The sequence below is a fragment of the Pristiophorus japonicus genome, chromosome 14 (genome assembly GCF_044704955.1).
Source record: "Pristiophorus japonicus isolate sPriJap1 chromosome 14, sPriJap1.hap1, whole genome shotgun sequence".
Taxonomy (NCBI): domain Eukaryota; kingdom Metazoa; phylum Chordata; class Chondrichthyes; family Pristiophoridae; genus Pristiophorus; species Pristiophorus japonicus.
The window spans coordinates 78,683,697-78,702,329 of record NC_091990.1 but is presented as its reverse complement, the minus strand read 5'-3'; the positions used below and the strand labels follow the sequence as shown (position 1 = coordinate 78,702,329).

The 18,633-nt window shown below is 42.4% G+C and overlaps 1 protein-coding gene across 1 annotated transcript in view; it reads right to left on the bottom strand.

Annotated features, from left to right (window-relative positions):
* The window catches only part of muc5fl (mucin 5f-like), a 103,058-nt gene that overhangs the window by 9,124 nt on the left and 75,301 nt on the right, over nucleotides 1-18,633 (bottom strand). Inside the window, exons 10-20 of the mRNA XM_070898729.1 lie at nucleotides 10,843-11,024; nucleotides 10,034-10,103; nucleotides 9,813-9,922; nucleotides 9,373-9,404; nucleotides 9,092-9,269; nucleotides 6,523-6,627; nucleotides 6,342-6,382; nucleotides 5,359-5,481; nucleotides 5,175-5,270; nucleotides 789-917; nucleotides 611-650 (exon numbers count right to left, since the gene is read on the bottom strand). Of these exons, the coding sequence (XP_070754830.1) occupies nucleotides 611-650; nucleotides 789-917; nucleotides 5,175-5,270; nucleotides 5,359-5,481; nucleotides 6,342-6,382; nucleotides 6,523-6,627; nucleotides 9,092-9,269; nucleotides 9,373-9,404; nucleotides 9,813-9,922; nucleotides 10,034-10,103; nucleotides 10,843-11,024 (1,106 nt within the window). The remainder of the gene's footprint in view (nucleotides 1-610; nucleotides 651-788; nucleotides 918-5,174; nucleotides 5,271-5,358; nucleotides 5,482-6,341; nucleotides 6,383-6,522; nucleotides 6,628-9,091; nucleotides 9,270-9,372; nucleotides 9,405-9,812; nucleotides 9,923-10,033; nucleotides 10,104-10,842; nucleotides 11,025-18,633) is intronic.

Genomic DNA, 18,633 nt, shown 5'->3' with positions numbered 1-18,633 from the left:
AACCTCATATATAAGATTGCTGCCAATATCACTGTTGTATCTGTCACTGCTTGTCGGTACAGTGGTTGAGTAACTATGAGGAGTTTAAATTTCAATCATAGCAAGTTGTGAAATTGAATTGAATAAATCTGGTCATTTGTGGATTAGAACCAGAATAAATTACCATAAAAGCTGTTGGATTGTTGTAAAAACTCTGCTACTTCTCAATGTTCTTCAGGGAAGGGAACCTGCCATCCGTATCTGGGATTCCCATCCCTATCTGGGACTCCCATCCAACAATACGCGGTTGAATCTTACAGCCTTCTGAATTGTCCCAGCAAGCCATTCAGTTGTTGCGAGGGTAATTAGGGACGGGCAGTAAATGTGGCTTTGCCAATGTCACCAAAATCCCAGGAAAAACACAGACTCTTGATAACTGCAAAGCTCAGAAACAGACAAATATGCTTCTTGTTCTTATATGTGCTGGATCTTGTGATTTAGTTTACTTAGTTGTGGTCAATTTAACAAATGTTTCACTTAACTTCTACCAGAATTAGCAGCCTGTAATTGTTAGAGTGCATCATAATTCAGAGCCACAGAGGTTTCATAATTGTTTAAATATACTACTTACATGTCTGACAACAGCCACCTGAGTCCATGTGTAACGTTCCCTGTCACAGAGTTTAAACCAGAACAAATGAAGTTATTTGAAAGCACAAATCTAACAAAACCTCTGGTCGTTTAATTTTACAAAAAAGATTTTGTTCTTTTTATTCAAAGAAATGAATATATAATTGTTTTGCACTCACAGGCTCACAGTTATCATGATCCAGATAGGGGCACCATTGATTATAGATGTTTGGAACAAAGTAAGGCCCTATTTTCACACACTTGTATTTAGTGCAGTTGTTCTTTGAATCTGATGTTGTAGCTCCAGGCTGTGCAATAATAGGAAAGACAAAGTTTTCAATGGCAAATAACCACATAAAAGTTTTGGAGCTGTGGACTGCGACAGTGTGTCGATCTTTACTACAACAACAACAATGGGGTAGAATTTACAGTCAAAGGTTTGTCGCGGGCGGATGCCTCCGAGCTGCAAGAAATCTATGAACTTACCTGGTGGTCTGGGAAGTTTGCTGACTTGCGGGCCTGGGCATCTACGCGCAAGTCTGTGTAGAGGCCCACTTATTCCAGGAGCGCATGTGGTTCGCAAGCGCCGCTGGGATCACGTGGGCCGGCCCGACCAATGGAAGTAGGGGGGAATCCCATTCATACTTTTGGTGAGTTCCGTTTTTAGTTCTCATAAGTGTGAATGGGAATACCCCCAAAAATACGCAAACACATGAAACACATTTTAAAAACACATTACATATTTAAAATGAATTAAAATGTAATTTTGTTAAATATTTAAAAAATCTATATGTTCAGAGACCTTCGGTCCCGGGGCTCTATGCGAAGACCTATGTAGAGGCCCACGTATCCCAGGAGCGTATGGGCTTCTAACAATCACTTGGGATCACGTGGACTGGCCCAACCTGTCTGGGGATTTCCCCCCCGCCCCCTTTCATACTTATGTGAATTCCGTATATATAGAACCACCATAAGTACCAATGGGACTACCCCCAAAACACACACATACTGAAAATACATTTTTTTTAAAAATCACATATGTAAAATTAATCAAAATGGAATTAATTATTTAAAGCAAAAAATTCTATTTTTCGAAAAATAAATTTACATATTTTAAAGCATCTAAAAATAAACTTACCTTATTTAATATGATTTTAAATGTTTAAAATATTGAATTTTTTTTTTATTCTGTGCTTTAAACGTCTTATCAGTCATAAGAATTTGAAGGACATTCACTGGGCAAATAGCACAACTCTCTGCCACGGGGCCCTTTAGTTTTGGAAGTGTGCGATCAGTCAAGAAAGTTCTGGGTTTAGGTGCATGTGCTTCTTATGCCGAAACCCGGAACTTCTGGGGAGACCCACGGGTGCATGTGCAGCTTGTACACTCCCGTGAATTCAGGCCCTATATATTTTAACGCAGCTAAAAATAAACTTACCTTAATGGACAGGGTTTTTAATATATAGATGGGTGAAAAAAATTATTTTTCTATTTTGTTTAAAACTCTTATGCTGGTAAGAGCAGGCCTTATTCCCGCTTTTACCAGGCGTCAGAGTTTCAAGGGCATTAGTTCGGCAAATAAGAAAGAAAGAAGGAAAGACAGACTTGGATTTATATAGCACCTTTCACGACCACGTGATGTCTCAAAGCGCTTTACAGCCAATGAAGTACTTTTGGAGTGCAATCACATGGCCCACCTCTCCGCCAGCATTCGCTCAATCTGTCAAGATCACAGTGCATGTCTGATTTTGGCTGATGCCCAGTGCATGCCTAATCCTGGAACTTGCGGGGCCCCTATGGGCACGGGCGCGCCTTGTACGCTCCCGTAGGGGCCGCAAATTCAGCCTCAATAAGTATTTATATTATGCCTTTAACGCAGAAAAATGTCCCAAGGCACATCAAGAAAATCTTCACGGCAACACAAACTCTGCAATTGGAAAATGACTGAACATCAAAGGGGATCATTTACCAAAGTAGGTCAGCAAGCACGGGGGTAATGGATGAAGGGGATTTGGTCAGAACTAGGATAAGGGCAGCAGAAATTTCCACGCACTCAAGTTTACGGAGGGTGGTCAGGAGAGCACTGGAACAGTCGAGATTGGAGTTAACATCCAAAGCATGGATGACGGTTTCAGTAGCAGATGGGCTGAGGCAGGGTTAGAGATGGGCGATCTTACGGAGTTGGAAGTACAGGCTTTGTGATGGAGAGGATATGGGGTTGGAAGAGTCAAATAGGATGCCAAGGTTGCGAACAGTTTGGTTCAGCCTGAGAATGGCCAGGGATAGGAATAGAATCGATGGGTAGTTAACGAAGTTTGTGCGGGGGACCGAAGACAATGACTTCAGTGATCGGAAAGGTTAATTGGAAGACATTTCGGCTCATCCAGGACTAAGTGTTGGACAAGCAGCTTGACAATACAGGCAGTGGAGTCGCGAGAGGTCATGGTGAGGTAGAGCTGGGTGTTGTCAGCGTGTGAAATCTGATGCTGTGTCTTTGGATGATGTCACTGAGGGGAAACATGTAAATGAGAAATAGGAGAGGGCCCAGGATAGATACTTGGGAGCCTCCAGAGGTAATGATGCAGGAGCAGGAAGGGAAGCCATTGCAGGAGATTCTCTAGCTACAATTGGATAGGTAAGAATGGAACCAGGTGAGCAGAACCATTCCCTGGTTTACTCAGAGCTTGACACTTCTGTGGAGTGGGGGAGGGCTGAGGGCTTGTACCTGTCAAGATAGGCTCATTGGAGGTACTTGCTGATTCATTTAAATACTTCAATTGATAGGCCACAAATTTCCTCCCCAAAAATCACCATAATTTAGGTGCCAAGAGACAGACCCCATCCTTTTATCTACCAGCATAAGTTGCACAAGATTTTGGAATGACACAGAACAAGCACACTTGCAGTTGATTGGGCTTATTATGACACCATGCAAATAAAGGAATGTACTTTGCTCCCTACAATGCTGGGCACACGAGTTTGCTGTGTATTTCTGGCCTCCAGCATGCCTAAGGGTGTTGGGGTGATCTTTAAATTGTAAAAGGCTGGTTTTACCATTGTAATCATTCACAGGGCAAAACACAGCCTGTTTCTGGACTGCTTCAGGTGGTACAGGTAGTCTTGTGCTGCTGCACGGTGCTGAAGTGAGTTCCCAGCTCTAACCTGATTGAATTGTAAATGGGGCAAGCGTCCACCCCAGATATTTGTAAATGCCTCTGACGCTGGAAAATGAGCAGGGTTCATGGTCAGTTGGAAGTCCCACCCTGCCACTCTTCCTACAGCAGGGTGGGACCACCGGAAATTCAATGTCCTGATCTACTGCATAACCTGAGGAATCCACTTATTACAATTGATAAGAAGACATCTTGTAACATTATGAAATCAAGTGGACTGTTTACATAAAAGCAAGGCTGTTGATTTATTGACAAGTATTTCAATTTAAAAAGCCTAGTCAGTTCTCTGAAAGAAAGGGTTATTTATTGCTACAAGAATGTATTGTCTGTGAGCGTGTTATTAATGAACAGCACTTCTCTGCTATAACATACAAGGCTTTTTAAAATGAAGCACTTGTCAAAAAGTCAACAGCCTTGCTTTAAACAAACTGTCTATATGAGCTCATTTGTAACACTGTTACTAGATTTTTGATCTGTCATAAAGAGCACCATAAAGAGTGCGTGAGGCCGAGGCCTCGAACTGTCTCCAGTCCTGCCCACTGGGAGTGGGCTTTCTGACCAGGTGTTATTTGCAGCAGTCACCATTTACAGTCCTCACTCAGATTGGGGATGGGAATCTGCTGTGGCACTTTGCAGCAGGATAAATGGAATAGCTGAACCAAATTTTAATTTGATTTTACGTTTTTTAAGTTTAATTTGTTTTAATTGCCGGTGCTTTTAGTGTCCCCCTTCCCTTTTATAGGGGGCACTGGGGAAAATTGTGATTTTAGTGCCCAAAAAAAAAAACAAAAAAGAAAAACACAAAAAAAAACAAAAAAAAAAAAGGGGGAAAAAAAAAAAGGGCCTTGTAAATGTCTGGAGTGTCACCCAGGTCGGGTGGCACCGTTTAATGTTTTTATGTTTTGCAGGTAAACTCAAAAGAGTTAAATGGAATAGCTGCACCACCCAATAAAGTTCTAAAATAAAGGGCCTTTTTAAAATAGGCTGCTTTCACGTATTGATCGATTGCAGTCGAGAAATGAGACTTTTAAATTTAAATGCCCACCCAATGCCCTTAGCAATAATCATATCTCCAATTTTTTACGGTTTCTTCCTTACACCCGATTTATGGCCATGTTGCATTTTTGATCCAAATGGTGCAAATTGTTCTATTTTACAATTCAGTTCCTTTGATTAAATCTTCACTTTTTGTTGAACAAAGCCAGTTGACAATTCCAAACATATTTCTTTATTTTGAGTTACGATGTGGTTCAAGGATGAATCCACTAAATATTTCAAGTAGTCTCTTTAAACAACAGAATGGTTGAATGTCACATTCAAAACTAACCCCTCAAGGCCTTAAGTAGATGCCAATCATTGTGGTGATTGACTTCCGAAATGTAATATACATACCTGAAGAATTATTAGTGGCTTATTTGGCATCTCAATTATACAGTCAACCTGAGTACAATTTCCACAACATTGTCCTTTCAACTTATACTCAAAGCCCTGTGGGGAACAGACAGAACATTGATGATTACTCTCCTTTCACCAACTACAAATAGAATCATTAATGATCTGTGGGTCGGATGCTTACCAGTGGACAGTGAGAATCACACTCAATAGTGGTACACTCAATAGTTTTGAGCTTGGTTGATGGATCCACTTTATTGGTACAATTGCAATTCTTACATGAGTCCTGAGGAATAGTCATTCCTGGCTGGAAAAAAAGGTGACGTTTCAATTGAGACGTGTTTTTAAATTGTGCTGGATTTTTTTATGCAGCAGAAGGGCCAGCTGATACATAGTCAAGTTAATTTGGGCTATGGCAGTGTAGTGGCTATGTTAATGGACGAATAATCCAGAAGCCTGGACTAATAATCAATAGAATGCGAGTTCAAATCCTACCATGACATTTTAAGTTTAATACCATTCTGGAATTTTAAAAGAAGCAGGTGTCTGTAAAAGTTTCCATGAAGCTGTCAGATTGTTGTAAATACTCCACTGGTTCACTAATGTCCTGGATGACGGAAACCTGTCATCTTTACCTGGCTTCCTTGTGACTCCTATCCACCAACAGGGCTGACTCTAAACGACCCTCTTGAGTGTCCTAGTAAGCCACTCAATTGGGCCACCACCACCTTCTCAGCGCAACTAGGGATGGGCATAAATGCTGGCCTTGCCAGTGACACATCCTGAGAATATATATCTTAAATGAAAGCTATGGAGGTTCAGTTTCCTCTGGTTTGTCCTGCCTTTGCATGAAATCCATTCGTGCATTACTTTAGCACAGTTATCAACTCATTTATTTCAATTAACCCTAACTCTAACCTTATCCCAAACTTTAATTGTAGTCCTTTGCATACTAAATTGATATTTCAATGAAAAAAGTGCATTGTTGCAGTTTCACTTCTCACAACATTTTGTGCTGTTCTGACGTTAAATGAGTTTGTATCTCCAGAGATTCTTGATGTTAAAATTTGGAGAACGAGATAGAAATATGAAAACTGTACACTGAACAAAATGAGAAATAGGTGTGAAACCACAGATCATATCTGAAAATATCCCAATGTTCTTTACCTTGTACTCAATGCCATTGTACACACATACTGGCTTTGGCTCTGAAAATAGAAAAATGTGTGATTAAATTAATAATTCAATTACAGCTAAGGTACAGGCTGTAAGCATGTTACTTCAAGTTGTTTCAGTGACAAAGGTAAAATGTTACCCACCTTGGATTAAAGAGAAATGTAACACTTACCACATGTATAACCTGGGCAACATTTGTCTTCATGAGTATGAAACACTGGTTCATATCCAGGTTTGCAATCAAATTTCACAGTGGGACAGTAGGTTACATTACATTCTATTGAATGAACAAAAATTGACACTGGTTTAAAAAGCTTGAAGCTATTCCTTCAGCTCGGTACTTATGATCCTAAGTGATATTAATTAGAGAGGTTAATGGAAGCATCAACACATACCCCAGGAGTAAGCTCAGCTGACAATGGGAAAAACATGGATTTTGATTTAAGTGACATGGCGATTTTGACATTATTGTCTATGTTCCCTTTCCAAGTGTATAAAGGATGTCCCCTGAGGTGATGTCTCAGGTTCTTTTTCCAGAAGAGGCAGAATCCTAACTCTAACAGCCATAAATTAGATAACATTTACAGACTAATTATACGATGGTTGGGTGGGATCGTGATACGTAGAGAATGCTTCAATTCAAAGTCCAATGAAGGTCTTACAGACCAGATATTATGATATTCTTCTTCATTGCAGTATCAATTGCATACTGCGGAATACTTTGTTAATAGTACCTGTGAAGGCGAGGGAGTCTCTTTTGGCTTAGATGAGACATTGGGGGCAAAATTGCCTTTTTTCTTCAGCTCCATTAGCGCCTCCAGGGGCTGCTAAAGGGGCACAACGAGATTATCGCCCGGGGGAATAGCACCTCCAGGGAAATTGCCCTGGAGGTTTGGGGGGGTGGGGGGTGTATTGTGCCGTGCCCAGTGATTTGCGCCGCGGGCTGGCGCATGCACGACGATGATGTCATCGCTGTGCACGCCGACCCTTCACCGTTTCGCCCCTTCGTGCTCGCGTGGGATATGCCCCGTGGGTGGCGAGTACAGTGCTGGCCGATGTCACCGCCAGCTTCCCGGGTCGCAAAGCTGGTGCACATCCGCCGTCGAGGCACCTCTTAAAGGGAGGCCGTTCGCGCCGTGGGCCACCATATTTTTCTGTCAGCATAACTCTTCTGTCGGCCAGACAATGGTGGCCCTGGCCTTGACCAGGCCGCCATCCTGCAGCCCAGCACTCCGTTTTGGGTGCCGGGCTGTTGGCCGGTCGAGGTCGTCCCTGATGGGCCAGTGGCGGCTGCCAAAGGGACTGCAGAGTGCGAAGCGGCCCGCCCCTTTAATTGGAGGGGAGGGACGCTGACGCCTTCATGTAGTTAGCGCAGTGCTGACTCGCATCTCCTCGCGTCCGCCATTTTACTGTCCCAGGGTGGCACCGATAGTGCCCCGGACATTTTTCACAGTTAAAGACCCAAATTATGATTCACTGACCGATACTTCACAGCGGACGATACATTTGAACATAATTTGAATTATCCGCCGCAAACGGTGCGTGGAGCAATTTCACCCCCTTTGTATCCAGAGTTACAAGCAAAGGGACTTCATTGACAAATCTAAAGTGTTATATTTGATCCAAACCTGGTATCAGTTTTTTCTTGAGAGACTTAGATGAAAGCAAAAGCTAATGTTGTGGGACACCAAGAGTGGGAAAGAATAGGAGATAACAAAGAAAACAGTAATGTTTCGGGGACATCAAACTTAGTAATTTTCATAAATCAATGGTAACCTTTTTAGCTTTTATGAGAGAAATAGACAATGGCTTCAATTTGCTAGCATGGTGTTAGTGGTGTCGATGGCCAGCAGTGAGTTTGTGGTTCTCCCTGATCCTCCAGCTCTCCCTGTCCCCTCAAAGCCGGAATTTGCTGGGAAGCTGATCATCATATGCCATGGCGATGATTGTTTTGATTCAAGGAGCTCAGAAGCAGGCCCGCTGTATACACGGGTCAGCTTCATTTGGAGACAAAGACGCTTCCGCTCAATTGGGATCCTATCACTGTTTATAAAGACCTTTCCCGTATTCATATTTTACAAACCATTATATTGTTACCTGAGTAAATTAATGATGAATTTCTAGAAAACATTGGTTCAGCCAGTTAAGAGTTTTGGCCAGACTATTAGAAAGGACATTAAACTCAACAGGAATATAGCATCGAATCACCAGGATGATACCAGGGATGGGAACCTATGGTGATGAGAAGGGACTTGAGATATTGGGACTATTACCACTGGAGCAGGCCAAGAGAAATAAAAAGCGTTTTGTTTAAATGAAGAGTTTTGATAGTCTCTCCATTTCCTCTGGCTGGAGAATCAGTGAAAAGATCTTCAATTAAAAATTATTAATGAGGAAAGAGATTAGGAAAATATTTCCTTTTGCACAGAGCTTCACTACAAGGAGCAGGTGGAGGTGGAGACCATTGCACCTTTCAAGTGAAATTGGATAAATATTTGAAGCGGGGTTATAGGGAGAGAGGACAGTGGGATTAGTTTCAGATTGCTGTAGCAGAGAGCTGACCTGGACAAGATGGACTGAATAATGTCCTGTGTTGCAAACTTCTCTGGAACTTGTTGTTGTAGTACCATTATCATATTGTTGTCCATATTTGGTGTCATTTTTGAATGTTGGAATACCTGATGCCTGAGCTGCACAGTGAAATATTCTTACACAGCGGGATGTGCAACATGTCTACTCACCGCACGTGGTTTCTGTACAACAAGGGTCATGTTGGCTTCTTTGAACAACTGGCACAAAACCGTGCCCTTTGCATACTACTGGTGGTGACAGAGGGCATTTGTGGGCTTTGCAAACAATGCTCATTGTTGCGTTATTGCAGAAACAATCTTGACAATTGCTTTGCCATGTTTCACCAATCTGTCACAAATACACAAAGACATATTAGGTCTATGTACAGGCTAAAACTGAAATGAATGTTAAGCGTAGTGACGGACATCATCTGCTTATCTAAAGAACGTACCTGTCTTGGTTTTCCATCAGGTTCTATACACTCTAGTAGATAAAAAAACAATACAATTAATGTTTTATAAACTGATGCTACGCTAAAACACAATAATCAACAAAGAGAAAAAAAACATAAAATTCAGACAGAGAGACGTGAAGGATGAGAATAAGTGACTGCTGATTAGGAAATATAACACAGCCTTCAAGACGTAAGTCAATCAGCAGTACACAAGACTATCTGACAAAATAGCCATATGATTGAAATGTACTTTCCTTAATTTTAAGACAATTCTCAGAAGCAAATAAAATCCCTCCCCCATTGCTGTGGCAAACAAATTAGAACTACACGCAGTCCACAGATGAGCCATGTCATCTTCTGGGGAAGATTGAATTCCTTGAACTTGGCAGTGACCCTACTACATACTGCAGAAATTGTTGCAAAAGAAATATGCTTACCACAGATGTCTGTGCAGATATCTAATGGTGCAAAAAGGAATTTTCCATCTGGGCAGTAACAACCTTCATTTTGACCACTCTTGTCACTAGGTACATTTTTGTCAGTGTACCTAATCATTAAAGAAAGCGTATTAATTATATACTGTAAAGGGGGCGAGAGAGAGAGAGGAAGAGCATTCCAATTGTTATCGAGAATGCTTTGCTGAATAAGTACAACAAACCTTGAACTACAAGTAGGCTGTTCTTTTGGCTCACATGATTTATACTCCATTGTTGCAGGGCAGTGATATTCTGTTTGGGTTAAATTGAATAAGACAACTTGAGGAACTGAGCATCAAACCAAAATCTGTACAAATGTTTACTGTTTTAGTTAATAATTGATGGGCCGTAAATTGTGGCCTCGCCGTGTACGTACGATATGTGCATACGCCAAGAACCGGCTTTTCTGATCTGTCACACACGCATCCCTGGGAGAAGGACATTCACGCGCAGAGATTTGGGCTATTTGCCCAACTCTTGCCCACGAATGTACTTCAAACTCCTACGCCTGATAAAAGCAGCGTAAGAGTTTTAAAACATAGAAAAATTAAATTTTATCCCTAATTTTTAATATTAAAAACCCTGTCCATTAAGGCAAGTTTATTTTTTAACCCAATTAAAACATATCAAAATAAATTTCAAAAAAAATTTATTTCTAAAGCATTTAATTAAATTCAATTTCAATTAATTTTAAATGTGAGGTGTTTTTTTATTTATTGTGTTGTGTTTCTGTATTTTGGGGGTATTCTCATTGATAGTAATGTGAGCTCGTACAAACGGAGCTCCCAATATTATCAATGAGAATACTCCATGTTGATTGGTGGTCCAGGCCCACGTGATCCCAGGTTGCGCTTACGGTCCTGGGATGCGTGGGCCATCTGGGATCGCCATGTACTTTCGCCCGCAGGAAGCCTCCGACCGCAATTTTCGGGCCCATATGTTGCATGTTTGAAAATGTCCAGATTCTATGAAGACAGAATTAATTACTTACGACATGATCCATTGGTTTGTTCTCGCCAGCTGATACAGATATCTCCTTTAGATTTACAAATCTTAGAATAGATTGCTAAACTGGAACATATTACTGTGTCATTCCTCATGTGGCATCCATCCTGTACACATGCTTCATAATATGGGCCTGGAGGGACTACATCATGGCATGTTGAAAAGACACTGAGGAAACAAAGATTATTATAAATTCATAAAGTTCAGTGTTGAGCTGTCGCACTTCCTGTGCAGTTGGCTGACCTAGTTTTCTATGCCCCCATTCAGTTGATGCTGGGGTGGAACTATTATCTCCCTTCATCTTGTCTCTCTTTTCTCCTTCCTGTTTGATTTGCCTCTCCCCTCCTCAAGAACTGACCAAATCAGGCCATTCATCACAGTGTGGAGAAATCCATTCATGACAATGCTTTAAAAGACCCCAATTGACTGGCATTACTTCAGTGATCTCTCAGTATATATTTATTCTATTTTTCATTAGTGTCCTGATATCTATTAAGTTGTTTCTATATTCAGTGCAAATTGATTCCTCATTAGACAATCACAGCTGGTATATATTAAAACATAGATACTGAAAACTTTTGGAAGTGAAGTCTTCCTCAGTTATGTGAAGTTTCTAGTTCCTTAAACAATACTGCAAGAAGTATGATAGTTCAAATTAATGCTTTGTTAGTTTTAATATTGATGTTGTGTTTGTCCTCTGTTAGACTATCACATTGTACTTACATTTAGCTCTTCCTCAATATTTACAATCTAACATAAAACTCAAGATGTCTCCTTGCAAGGCTGAAAAGCTCAAATTTCTCCAATCTTTCCTCATAACTCCACCTGCCGAGACTGTGAATCTCTTCTTCCTTGCACTGCCATCAACGCTTGAATGTCTCCTCTGGGCCTCACAAATCTCCTCCCTAGTCTCTTTTAACATTTTGACATTTATTGTTTGAGTCTTTTTAGCCTGTTTAGGATTTACAAACAGATGAAAAAGTTCACGAAAAGAACAGCTGATCCATCCTGCCTGTTGCATCAGACGTGGTGAGGCAATCTATTCCAGAAATTAATGACTTCCTGACACCTAACCTAACTGATTTCTTATTTCATACTGATGTCGCCTAGTCCTTCCTTCACTATCAATTAACCTATTCACCTGAACAAATTATATTATCTTTATCATTTTAAAGATCTTGGCCTGAAAATCTAAAATTTGCAGGGACCCGTAGTGATCTCTTCATTCGCCTACCATTGGCAGGTGCCTGCACCACTAAGGATGTAGCTGGAACACTCATCATTGCAGCTAAGATGTGGGGTGCATAGTAGTTCCTGCACGGGAACTGCTTTAGTAATGAAACAAAATTCAATCCCAAATCTTTAGGGGTCCCCAGATACACCACTGCACCAGCCAGTACTCCTGATCTCGCCTGGCACACCTGCACTAACCATATACCAGTCCCTTTGAGGGCCAATACAATGGCAACTGCTGGCGTTAGGAGTTTCTGGCTCCGTTATGATGCTGCCCCTCCAGAAACTTTACTGTAAGCCTGGCATACATAGGAGTTGGTATTCGGACAAATGGACTCCAAAAGTTACGCAAAGAATCCAGCAGAATAATCTTCAGTTTTCAAGGGCCTCAATCACACTTTTCTTTGAGTCTATCCTGATAACTATGAGCCCCAACACTGGGTAACATTCCTTCTCTGGACCTTCCCCAGGGCTTCAATATCACCTGCCATGTGAAAAGACCAAAACTGGGCACAGCATCTACCTTATATGTAAATATATTACCAGGTTTATGTTGAACTCTTGTAGCTATACACCATATCACACTACAGGTATTTGCTTCCTCTATGCCCTCGAGATTCTGGTTGTGGTTTTGTGATCTACAACCCTGAGGTCCCTCGCTGGCTCCACGGCCTCAGGCAGGTCATCCTACATGGCATATATGTTCCTTGAATTATGCCAGCCCAAATTCTATATGCTGAATTTATCCACTTTGAAGGACATCTGCCCCACGGGCCCATTCTTCCAATGTATCTCGATCACATTGTAATCTATTTATTTCAGCCGAAACCTAACTCCCGCACACATCCTTATGGTATCAGCAAATTTAAGAATTGTAACCCCGGGTGGTAAGGTATGCTGGTGGTTACAGGTCATATCTTATTACAGTCATGTATAGCATATTAGGATACAGTTATATATAAGAATGTAAGATACATGACACTACCGTCCTTGGGTCTACTGGCGTCAGTTCTCCTTCCTGCAGCTCAGTAACGAGCAATGTGTGCAGAGGCTGAGATTCACGACGGACATCTTGACCGAACTCTGCAACATCCAGCAGCCAGATTTGGAGCCTCATACAAGGCTGAGGACAGCGCTCAGCGTGGAGACCAAAGTAACGATAGCTTTGAACTTTTACACAACGGGCTCATTCCAGTCTGCAAATGCACACATCTCGAACATCTCCCAATTCTCAGCCCATCACTCCATCAGCAGGGCACCAATGTTCTGTACAAGCAGAGTGCAATATATCTCCTTCCCCATGACCAGGGAGAAACAAGTGGAGTGCCAGGCCGGATTTGTCCAGATTGCAGGTTTCCCCAGGGTGTCGGGGGCCATCGACTGCACACATGTCGGACTGAGGGCGCCACAACACTATCCCGGAATGTTTATTAACAGAAAGGGTACCACTCCCTGAATGTTCAGTTGTTATGCGACCATTAGTTGATGCCAGGTATCCAGGCAGCAGCCATGATGCCGTCATCCTGCACCAGAGCAGTGTGCCTGCCCTCTGCAATGGCCCAAACCAGGGCTGTGAGTGATTGCTTGGGGATAAGGGATATCCCCTGTCCACGTGGCTGCTCACTCCACTTCGAAACCCCAGGACTGCAGCCGAGCATGCCTACAACAATGCTTATTATTGAGCACTGCATTGGCATGCTTAAAAGGTTCCGTTGCCTTGACCGCTCTGGTGGCGTATTGCAGTACTCGCCTGAACGGGTCTCTATCTTTGTGGTCGTATGCTGCATAATCTGGCTGTCATGAGTGGACAGCATCTGGAGGCCAAACCAGCAGTACCACCGCTATGCGTGAAGGCACTGGCAGAGTGATAGGTCTGGAGCCAGGAATGCTGCGAGCCTGAGGGAGCGCATCATCCATATCCTGGCCTGAGGAGCCTGAGTCAGTCACCGGGGGCGGCACAATACCACCACCACCAATCTGAGGGAGCTCAGGTCAGTGCTGTGGCGCCATACCGGAAGGTCCCCCATGGCCCGTGGTGGACCCAGCCGTGACTCTTGCAGAGCCGCGGCCAACCTCTCCAAAGCAGCACCGATACACTCGTTCCCTCGCGCCTGTGCTGCAACAGCAGCTGCCACATCACCTACAGGTTGTAGCATCACATCCGCTGGATCCGCATGGTCTCTCTGGGAGTCCACCATCGCCTGCACACTGGCAATGATGGGCTCCATGGTGTGTGCAGAGCTGCCGACAATGCGGGAGGCAGATTCCTCCATGCTCCTCACCACTTCCGACAGGCTCTCTGGCACCCTTGTCAGTGCCCCCAACATCTGGGAAAGTATGGCCTCCACCCTTGTCTTGTAAGCCACAACATCGATGGGCGTCCTCCACAGCAGAACTCTGGTGCGGACTTGCTCCCCCGGAGAGATGGAACCTGAGGTTGCCTCGTCACCATGCTGCAGCCTGCTAGGCCCCGGTGCAACACCCAGTGCAGACCCCTCTACTATATTAACTACATCGGGCCGAGCACTCCCGGTATCTGAGCTGGTCCGTGTGGGTGGAAGCAGTGACGCAGTGCTCTCAGCACTGTCCTCCTCTTCCTCATCACTGAGGTCACCAATATCTACTGGGTTACCATCAGTCATTGCCTCTTCAAAAAATTCAACTAAATTTGTGAGACAGAAGCTCCATTTCTAAAAGCAATGTTTGGATTCAGTAATAACTGCTGTTCTTTCCAAATGATCAACATCGTATTTCTAATTCCTTTTGGTAACTTACCTGCAACTGAAGTCAAACTCAGTAGCCTATGATTCCAAGGATCTGACTTATTCCTCTTCATAAATATAGCCACCTAGTCAGCCTCAATCCAGTGTAACTCCAGGCCTTAATGAGCCATTAAATATGAGTCAACAGCTCACCAAAAACACTCCCATTTTTCTTTCAGTACTCAAGGATGAATCCCGTAAGAAATAGGAGTAGAAGGCCATTTGACCCCTCGAGTCTGCTCCACCATTTAATAAGATCATGGCTGATCTGATCATGGACTCAGCTCCACTTCGCTGCCCGCTCCCCATAACCCTTTAGTCCCTTATCACTCAAAAAATCTGTCTATCTCCGCCTTAAATATATTCAATGACCCAGCCGCCACAGCTCTCTGGGGTAGAGAATTCCACAGATTTACAACCCTCCCAGAGAAGAAATTTCTCCACATCTCAGTTTTAAATGGGCGGCCCCTTATTCTGAGACGATGTTCCCTAGTTTTAGTTTCCCCTATGAGTGGAAATATCCTCTCTGCATCCATCTTGTTGAGCCCCCTCATTATCTTGTATGTTTCAATAAGATCACCTCTCATTCTTCTGAACTAAATTGAGTAGAGGCCCAATCTACTCAACCTATCTACATAAGTCAACCCCCTCATCTCCAGAATCAACCTAGTGAACCTTCTCTAAACAGCCTCCAATGCAAGTATATCCTTCCTTAAATACGGAAACCAAAATTGTATGCAGTATTCCAGGTGTGGCCTCACCAATAACTTGTACAGTTGTAGCAGGACTTCTCTGCTTTTATACTCCATCCCCCTTGCAATAAAGGCCAACATTCCATTTGCCTTCCTGATTACTTGCTGTACATGAATACTAACTTTTTGTGTTTCATGCAAAAGGACCCCCACGTCCCTCTGTACTGCAGCACTTTGCAATTTTTCTCCATTTACATTAAAATTTGCTTTTCTATTTTTTTCTGCCAAACTGGATAATCTCACCTTTTCCCACATTGTATTCCATCTGCCAAATTTTTGCCTACTCACTTAGCCTGTCTCTATCCCTTTGCAGATTTTGTGTGTCTTCCTCACAATTTGCTTTCTCACCCATCTTTGTATCATCAGCAAACTGGGCTACATTACACTTGGTCCCTTCATCCAAGTCATTAATATAGATTGTAAATAGTTGAGGCCCCAGCACCGATCCCTGCGGCACACCACAAGTTTGCCAACCGGAAAATGACCAGTTTATCCCGACTGTCTGTTTTCTGTTAGTTAGCCAATCCTCTATCTAATATGTTACTAATATGTTACCCCAACCCCATGAACTTTTATCTTATGCAGTAACCTTTTATGTGGCACCTTATCGAATGCCTTCTGGAAATCCAAATACACATTCACTGGTCCCCCCTTATCTACCAAGCTCGTTACATCCTCAAAGAACTCCAGTAAATTTGTCAAACACGATCTCCCTTTCATAAAACCATGCTGACTCTGCTTGATTGAATTATGCTTTTCCAAATGTCCTGCTACTGCTTCCTTAATAATGCATTCCAGCATTTTCCCAGTGACAGATGTTAGGCTAACCGATCTATAGTTTCCTGCTTTCTGTCTGCCTGCTTTTTTAAATTGGGGCGTTACATTTGTGGTTTTCCAATCCGCTGGGACCTCCCCAGAATCCAGGGAATTTTGGTAGATTACACCAATGCATCCACTATCTCTGCAGCCACTTCATTTAGGACCCTAGGATGCAAGCCATCAAGTCCAGAGCACTTGTCCACCTTTAGTCCCATTATTTTACCGAGTACTACTTCATTAGTGATAGTGATTGTATTTAGTTCCTCCCTGCCTATAGCCCTTTGACTATCCACTCTTGGGATGTTTTTAGTGTCTTCTACCATGAAGACCGATACAAAATATTTGTTCAAAGTCTCTGCCATTTCCCTGTTCCCCATTATTAATTCCGCAGTCTCATCCTCTAGGGGACCAACATTTACTTTAGCCACTCTTTTCCTTTTTATGTACCCATCAAAACTCTTACTAGCTGTTTTTATATTTCGTGCTAGTTTGCTTTCATAATCTATCTTCCCTCTCTTTATTTTCTTTGGTTCTTTGCTGACTTTTAAGCGTTTCCCAATCCTCTGGCCTCCCACTAGTCTTGGCCACATTGTATGCCCTTGTTTTCAAGTTGATACCTTCAGCCTGATTGTCCTTAAAAGCCCTAATCCTAGGAAGATTTTCTGTATTGACTTCCACAGATTCAATTTTTAGTAGCACCTCTACTCTTAATCAATGGTAACTCATCCTCATCTCCAGTAGTGAAAACTAATGCAAACTAACCATTAAACTCCTCAGCTATATCTTAAGATAACTACCCAAATTTGCCCTGCAGAATCTCAGTTATGCAGTTTTTGATCATACTCTGACTTCCAACAGAACTATAAAAGGTCTTATCATCTTCACATCTATCCATAACCCTCTTTTTCATTGCTTATTTTGCTATTCTAATATTTTATCATTCTCAAATTTTTACCCCCTCTATCCCTAACCTCAACAGTTATTTATTTGTATCTGCTAAAATACTTCAGATTAGTTTGTCTACAAACATCACCATTAAACTTATTTGCGTTTCCTTTTATCATCTATCCTTCTTTTAATCTATAGGACATTCATGGCCTGCCTGCCCGTAAGTATGGCTTTAAAAGTACTCAATTTTTCATCTATACTGTAGATATCTCTATCTTGTAACAGTCCATAGTCAAGCTTCCTCAAGACCTCTCTCATTCTAGCAACTGTGGGAGTTTGCTGTGCGCAAACTGGCTGCCGCATTTCTCACATTACAACAGTGACTTCATTGGCTGTAAAGTGCATTGAGATGTCCGGTGGTTGTGAAAGACGCTATATAAATGCAAGTCAGTCAGTCTTCTTTTCAGAATCTTATATCCCTTTAACTGAAATTCTGCACCATCATTTCCACTGAACCATGTCTCAAGTGTTTCTTGTAGAAGTCACAATAAGAAAGAAGAAAATTGGAAAGAAGGTTTCCATGGCAAGAAAGATCTCAATATCAAGGAACAAAAAGATAGAGAAGGAGAAATGGATGAACCATTTCTCTTTGTCTTTGATTGAGACTGATAAGAGGAGAAGACAGAAGATCAGAATGTGAGTGGACTGCCTTAAGGATTTTCTTTCAGCCGAGGAAGAGGAAAGAGGGAAGCTGACTAGATCTATTATTGTTACTGCCCCAGAGAGGAGGAGGAAGAGGGGCTGAGTGTGAGTGTGCTTGAGAACTAAAAACAACATCCCAGTACCTTTCTCAGGACAACTGAACTCCCTGTGTGAAGCTATCAGAAGAGTACTGTATTGCTCAGGGTATAGACACATTACATCACTACATTACCCAGGAACGTCATCTCCTTACAGTCCACCCACTCCCATTCTACCAAAACCTCTCTTCACTGGTTAGGGCCATACGGTCCTTCCTAGTTTCTTCTCCCTCCTTCCAGAGAAACGCCACAAAAAACTGTAGTGTCAATTAGGAGAGAAGCTCTGCTGGTTTAACATCTTTGAGAACCCAGAGCTTTCCCACTTATACAAAGGCTGGCTTATTAGCTAATTAGAATTCAGATCTTGAGGACTCCCCAATTAATTATGAAGGCGGAAGGTTGGAAGAGCTCTATTTATGCAGTTGACTAAATCAAAACCCTGTGGCCTCTCCTTAAGAGGTCTACCGTTAACAACGTGTCAATTATATTAAGATCTTGTGGTCAGTAACTTTTACCAAATTAT